Below are 7,528 nucleotides of genomic sequence, written 5' to 3' on the forward strand. Positions count from 1 at the left end.
CAACTGTCACCTGAAAATCCGATAACATCAGCAATTTTCTGATTTCTGTAAATAAATATAAAACTAAATGTATATTGCAGCACAGGGTGAGGTCCGTATATATATTAACTACGATTTGAGACACATACATGTAAATTTAATATAAAACTATGTAAATGGCGCTCTGTGGCGCGGCAGGATTTTGAACACGGTCCTGAGCCGCCGCGGACAGACGCCGAAAGGCGCCGCCGGTGTGTGTACTCTCATAGAGAATAGTGTGTTCGAATTTAAAAGACGTGGCGCTGCGCGGCGCGCCGCTGAGCTGCGCGTCCGGTGTGCGACCCCCTTTAGGCTCTCTATTAAAGTCCCCCTGTCGTCAATAATATTTTCCCTTAAAACTCATCTTTGATCACTAAAATTACATATTTAAATGTTTTTTACTTGAAAATTAATATCTTGAACACCCTTGCCTTATTTAGTATGGACGGTTGTATGAATATGCAAATGAGCCCCGCCTCCACTCACTCACTCAGCTCAGAGATCCACTGGTTGACGATCACACGTTGATCTGATTGGTTAAAAGGTAGTTTGTGACGTCAGAAACACCAGCGATTTCAAAGCGTGTGTTTGAGACTGTCTTTGGTTCACTGCAGTTTTAAGGAGGAAATACTCAGCAATGCTGTCGACTTATGAACTTACACACGGTTTGTCTTAAAGCAGATTAAAAACACCTCATTTATAATAATTACTGCAATATTCCAGGAAGTGTCTTGTGATGTCACGCTGACTGACGGCTGGAACTGCTGGTGTCGCTGTTGGCGTTCAGAGACTCTCTGCTCCAGCGGATCTGGTTCTAATCTCACACACACACACACACACACACACACACACACACACACACAGAGAGACAGCATGGCCGAGAGCGACTGGGACACAGTGACCGTGTTGAGGAAGAAGAACCCCTCTGCCTCTCAGTCCAAATCCAGACAGGTGAGTGTGTTCTGATGATCCGGATCACGGTTCGGGTTCCGGTTCGGGTTCGGCTGGCCAACACGTGGCGCGCGCTGGAATCTAGAATATTCCCTCGATCCACAACAAAGTTACATGTTCATTTTTTCTTGTTCTTGTTGTTTGGACAAACAGAAACAATGTCTGAAATGTGAAACAAGTGCTGTGAAACAAGATGTAATGTGGAAAGTGCTTTACAAAATAAACTGAATTTGCATTGAAAGCAAATGCGAAGCATGGCAATAAAATGACTAATGAAATATGCGTAACGTTAACACTTTACCATAAGCTTCATTAGTTAATGTATGAACTAACAATGAGCAATACATTTGTTACAGTCTTTATCTTTGTTAATGTTAGTTAATTTAAGTCCAGCTGTTCATTGTTTGTTCATGTTAGTACTAATGTTAAACAAACACAACCTTTGATTTTAATAACGTATTAGTAAATGTTGAAATTAATATTAACTAAGATTATTAAATGCTGTAGAAGTATTGCTCATTCTTAGTTCATGTTAACTAATTATAACCGAAAATAGAATATTCTCTCGATCCACAACAACTCTATAGAGTCACGTGTTTCATCTTCATCTTCATCTTCATCTTCATGTCTGGACAAACAGAAACAGTGTCTGAAATTTAAAACAAGTACAAGTTTCTTGCAGCCATACTTAGTTCACTTGAAGTGTGCTGTTTATTTTATAGTATGATTAAGTATTATTTAAGTATATTTTAGTTGTGATTATTACATTGTAGTAAAGCATAACTTTAAGTGTGTTTAGTGTACTTTTGTGTACTAAGTAAATTGGAACAACTTCTAGTATACTTTAAGTATATGCCTGTATGGACTAATTACTTGCTTGATTAGTGATATTAAAGTGTACTTTATTTGTGTTACAAGTACATTAAAAATTCATTACGAGTGTCTTCGAAACATACTAGCGATAGACCATAAGTGTATTATATTTGAGTGAAAAGTATATGCTCAATAATACCTTTGACTTACTCCAAATATCACTCATGGCACACTCTGTCTTCAATAACACATGCACATTAACAAACAATTATTACTTTGTACAAAATACTATTGTATACTATAATGTATTTTGAAAGTACACTTACGGTGATCATTTCCAGCGCACAGTTAAAAATATACCTAAAATATATTTTTAATAAAGTGCAAATAAATACACTTTTAAAAAATAAACAATGTTCACTTCAAGTATATTTTTCATATTTTATTTTTAAAGTGTGTTAAAAGTTGTATTGTGTATAAATGGGTAAAAGCTAATAATGCTTGTAACTATTTAGATGCTTTTAATGTATTTAAAGATGGTAAACATTTTTGTTAGTATATTTGCAATATAATATTGAAAAAGGGAATATATTTCAAATATAATGAAGTACAGTATCAGGGAAAGGTGAAGCCTGGGGATAGACTGACTGTGTGTGTGTGTGTGTGTGTGTGTGTGTGTGTGTGTGTGTGTTCCAGGCGGTCGCTGCCGCTCAGAGGAGAGGAGATGATGTGGAGACCACCAAAAAATGTAAGAAATATAATACTTTAATGCATATGCAGTTTCTAATACTGGAGTGTGTTTGACAACAACAACTAATGAACCTTTAACCTTTAACCTCACACATCATCATCATCATCATCATCTACAGTAAAACTGCTGTGACTCAGAGGAATCATCTTTATCTTTAATCATATTAGTATGCTTATGTATTTTATCTATTTCCTATTCGGACACTTATTTTACATTTAACCCTCAAAAGTCCAAATTTTTTCACTGAGTTGATCCAAATTTGAGGTTATCTCAAGAAATGAGCTTTAGTTTGTAATGTTGTCATTAGTAAAAGTGTGAGAATGTGTTTCAGGTTCTTATAAAATTCATATAATCCTACAGTTCAAACTACAATCCGGCCTCTAGCTCATAAATGCCAGAGGAGAACTGGCCCCCGACTGAGCCTGGGTTCTCCCAAGGTTTTTTTTCTCCATTAGGTCACCTGATGGAGTTTTAGGACACCATTAGGTCACCTGATGGAGTTTTAGGACACCATTAGGTCACTTGATGGAGTTTTAGGACACCATTAGGTCACTTGATGGAGTTTTAGGACACCATTAGGTCACTTGATGGAGTTTTAGGACACCATTAGGTCACTTGATGGAGTTTTAGGACACCATTAGGTCACTTGATGGAGTTTTAGGACACCATTAGGTCACCTGATGGAGTTTTAGGAGTTTTAGGACACCATTAGGTCACTTGATGGAGTTTTAGGACACCATTAGGTCACTTGATGGAGTTTTAGGACACCATTAGGTCACTTGATGGAGTTTTAGGACACCATTAGGTCACTTGATGGAGTTTTAGGACACCATTAGGTCACCTGATGGAGTTTTAGGAGTTTTAGGACACCATTAGGTCACTTGATGGAGTTTTAGGACACCATTAGGTCACTTGATGGAGTTTTAGGAGTTTTAGGACACCATTAGGTCACTTGGAGTTTTAGGAGTTTTAGGACACCATTAGGTCACCTGATGGAGTTTTAGGAGTTTTAGGACACCATTAGGTCACTTGATGGAGTTTTAGGACACCATTAGGTCACCTGATGGAGTTTTAGGACACCATTAGGTCACTTGATGGAGTTTTAGGACACCATTAGGTCACTTGATGGAGTTTTAGGACACCATTAGGTCACCTGATGGAGTTTTAGGACACCATTAGGTCACCTGATGGAGTTTTAGGACACCATTAGGTCACTTGATGGAGTTTTAGGACACCATTAGGTCACTTGATGGAGTTTTAGGACACCATTAGGTCACTTGATGGAGTTTTAGGACACCATTAGGTCACTTGATGGAGTTTTAGGACACCATTAGGTCACCTGATGGAGTTTTAGGAGTTTTAGGACACCATTAGGTCACTTGATGGAGTTTTAGGACACCATTAGGTCACTTGATGGAGTTTTAGGACACCATTAGGTCACTTGATGGAGTTTTAGGAGTTTTAGGACACCATTAGGTCACTTGATGGAGTTTTAGGACACCATTAGGTCACCTGATGGAGTTTTAGGAGTTTTAGGACACCATTAGGTCACTTGATGGAGTTTTAGGACACCATTAGGTCACCTGATGGAGTTTTAGGACACCATTAGGTCACCTGATGGAGTTTTAGGACACCATTAGGTCACTTGATGGAGTTTTAGGACACCATTAGGTCACTTGATGGAGTTTTAGGACACCATTAGGTCACTTGATGGAGTTTTAGGACACCATTAGGTCACTTGATGGAGTTTTAGGACACCATTAGGTCACTTGGAGTTTTTCGGTTCCTTGCCACTGTTGCCTTTGGCTTGCTCAGTTGGGGATATTTTGGGGATATTTAATCTAATTTTATCAATCAATAAATTCCTCTTGAAACAAACTTTGTTGTATTATTTAAATTTAATACTGTGAAGCTGCTTTGATACAATCTGTATTGTGAAAAGCGCTATACAAATAAACTTGACTTATGACCAGATCCATGATGGTTCAGTTCTGTAGATGTTCATGATCCTCAGTGAGAGAAAGTCACAAAAGCTCCAGTGTTTCCGAAAGCTCAGAGTTATTTATATCGCGCTTTTCACAGTATATTCAATACAAATTGACCCATAAATAAAAATAAATAAAAAGTGCTTCCTCTGCTGTGAACTGAATCAAACACATTCAGAGATTATAAGTGTGGTTTTAGTGAACATGTTTAGGTATATATATATATCTGTGTTTTTCCCCTTTGTCGTCTTTTTCAGAACGGCATTATATTTTGTGTGACATAAAGATGACAGTTCATATCATTAGAATATTGCGTATGTCTAATCTTATATAGAAAACAACATCATCATGGTTAGACGTCTTCTCTTGTGTCCGTGTTTAAAGACCTCATGAAAGTGAAGTTGTGCTGGTCTTCTCTCCTCTATTGTGTCGTATATCTGAGAGAAACTCTTCAGGAACAAGAACACATGTGGGCGGGGCTTGGTTGTGTCTGTGGGGGATTGATTGGCTGGTTGTGGTTTGCTATTGGCTGATCTCATGTGAGTGACAGGTTAAAGCCCCGCCCACATCATCAGAGAAGAGATGGAACTTATTCAACATTATTAACACAATCATGATGTGCACAGATATATAATATATGCAGTATTCCCAGATTTGACTTGTTGTGGTCTCAGGGTCGGCGGGTCAGAACAAGCAGCATCTGGTGACCAAGAACACGGCCAAACTGGACCACGAGACGGAGGAGCTCCATCACCAGCGAGTGCCACTGGAAGTGGGGAAAGTGATCCAGAAAGGCCGACAAAACCAGGGTCTGACGCAGAAAGATCTCGCCACTGTAAGCCTGAGCGACCCGAGCCGTCTCTGTCACGACTCGTGTGTTTAATGCAAACGCAACCTTCAGTCTCTCTCTCTCGAATCCACACTGAAGAGACTTAACCTGCAGTTCCTCCACTGGCCACTAGAGGCCGGCTGCAGAAGAGACTCAATCCCATAATCCCTCATGTTAAAATGCCCAACTTTACAGCAGAACAAAACATGTTTATAGCCTGTTGTTGGTCTATATCGCTAATGTTGCCCTTCATGACGACTGTGAGGGGGGTGAATGTTTTTATAACTCATCCGTTTAAATTATATTAAGGCTTAAAGTTATGCGTAATTCGCAATCTGAAAAATTCTGCCCTTTTTTTATCAAGTTGATCAGAAATGCTCCTTCAGAAATATGTTCTGTGTGTTTGTTCACCAGAAAATCAGTGAGAAGCCTCAGGTCATCGCCGACTACGAGTGTGGGAAGGCCATCCCCAATAACCAAGTCATGGGCAAAATCGAGAGAGCCATTGGTAAGCAGATCATCCAGACACTGTTTTATGAGATAAGTCAAAATTATGACAAAAAATAATTTCATTAAAAACTTTTGACATACTAAGTCATAATTTTGATATAAAAAGTATAAATTATTACTTAATTCATGACATTCTAAGTCATAATTATATGATAAAGTTGAAATTGACAGTCAAAATAATGATAAACAAATCAAAATTGGATTTTTTTTTAAAATTGATATACCAAGTCATGATAAAAAGTTGAAATTATGACATAAAAATAATTATATGTAGACATGACATATAAAAATAATTATGAGATAAAAAGTATAAATACTTAAAGTCATGACTCATGAGTGACTTATGTCTTTCTAAGTCAAAATTATGACAAAGTTGAAATTACTTCATTAATGACAGACTAAGTCATAATTATATGATAAAGTTAAAATTGACAGTCAAAATAATGATAAGCAAGTCAAAATTATGGAAAAGAAATAAATTATGAGATAAAAAGTCAAAATTATGACAAAATGTTGAAATTGACATGCCAAGACAAAATTGTGACACATTTTTTAAAATTATGACATACTAAGTCATATAATTATGACTTAGTATGTCATGAATTAAGTAATAATTTAGACTCATAATTGAGTCTAAATTATTACTTAATTCATGACATACTAAGTCATAATTATATGACAGTTGAAATTGAGTCAAAATAATGATAAACAAGTCAAAGTTATGACAAATTTTTTTATGACACACAAAGACATAATTATGAGATAAAAAGTATAAATTATGTCATAAATATTAGTATAAGTATATTAATATAGTATAATTATTACTGTAATCTCCTATTATCACTGTAAAGCTGCTGTGAAACCTCTATATTGTTAAAGCGCTGTATAAATGACAGAGACTCGACTTGTTGATCCAGGTCTGAAGCTGCGAGGGAAAGACATCGGGCAGCCGCTGGAGGCCAAACCAGAGAAGAAGTGAAGACACTCGAATCAGCCGGAACTGGAGTCAAACCCAGTGTCAATCTGGATTAAGAAAACACTCTTCTGACTAAACCAGAGCTGTGATGCGTTTGAGCAGATCCTTGCTTCCATGAAGACTTTCTCTTGTGGAGATGAAGCCGAGAACCCACTATAATCATTAAAGCACGTTACTTGGGGTTTGCTCGACTGTGGCCTTGATCTGACATGTTCATGTCTCAAAGCTTTATCTGATGTTGAAGACTTGAATAAAATCTGATTTAAATCTCATTTTAGAGATGTCATGTACATTACTACTAGCTGGAGAGGATTTACTTTTACCTAAAAACTTTAAAGGGCTCATATAATGCCCTTTTCACAAGATGTGAAATAAGTCTCTGATGTCCCCAGAGTGTGTGTGTGTGTGTGTGTGTAGTTTTAGCTCAAAATACCACAGATATTATTTATAGCATGTTAAAATTTTCACTTTTTGAGGGGGTGAGCAAAAACGTGTCGTTGTGTTTGTCTCTTTAAATGCAAATGAGCTGCTGCTCCCGGCTCAGGGGGCGGAGCTTCAAGAGCTTGTGTCATTTTACCTCACACAGATATGCACTGAAAATTTCATTTCTAAGTTTAAATCTTGCAATTCTAACTTTTTTTCCCTCTGAATTGTTTAAATTCAGAAATCTCACAATTCTGACTTTTCCTGGAATT

At 37.2% G+C, this 7,528-nt stretch overlaps 1 protein-coding gene across 1 annotated transcript; it reads left to right on the top strand.

Annotated features, from left to right (window-relative positions):
* Nucleotides 1-808: 808 nt before the first annotated feature.
* On the top strand, nucleotides 809-7,105 carry LOC309491658 (endothelial differentiation-related factor 1 homolog). The gene is made up of 5 exons (XM_082190708.1): nucleotides 809-969; nucleotides 2,479-2,530; nucleotides 5,193-5,353; nucleotides 5,762-5,855; nucleotides 6,775-7,105. The coding sequence occupies exons 1-5, from the start codon at nucleotides 892-894 to the stop codon at nucleotides 6,834-6,836; spliced, it is 447 nt and encodes a 148-aa protein (XP_082046834.1). The 5' UTR covers nucleotides 809-891; the 3' UTR covers nucleotides 6,837-7,105.
* Nucleotides 7,106-7,528: the final 423 nt, after the last annotated feature.

Source organism: Leuciscus leuciscus (genome assembly GCF_965113295.1).
Source record: "Leuciscus leuciscus genome assembly, contig: HAP1_SCAFFOLD_407, whole genome shotgun sequence".
Classification (NCBI taxonomy): domain Eukaryota; kingdom Metazoa; phylum Chordata; class Actinopteri; order Cypriniformes; family Leuciscidae; genus Leuciscus; species Leuciscus leuciscus.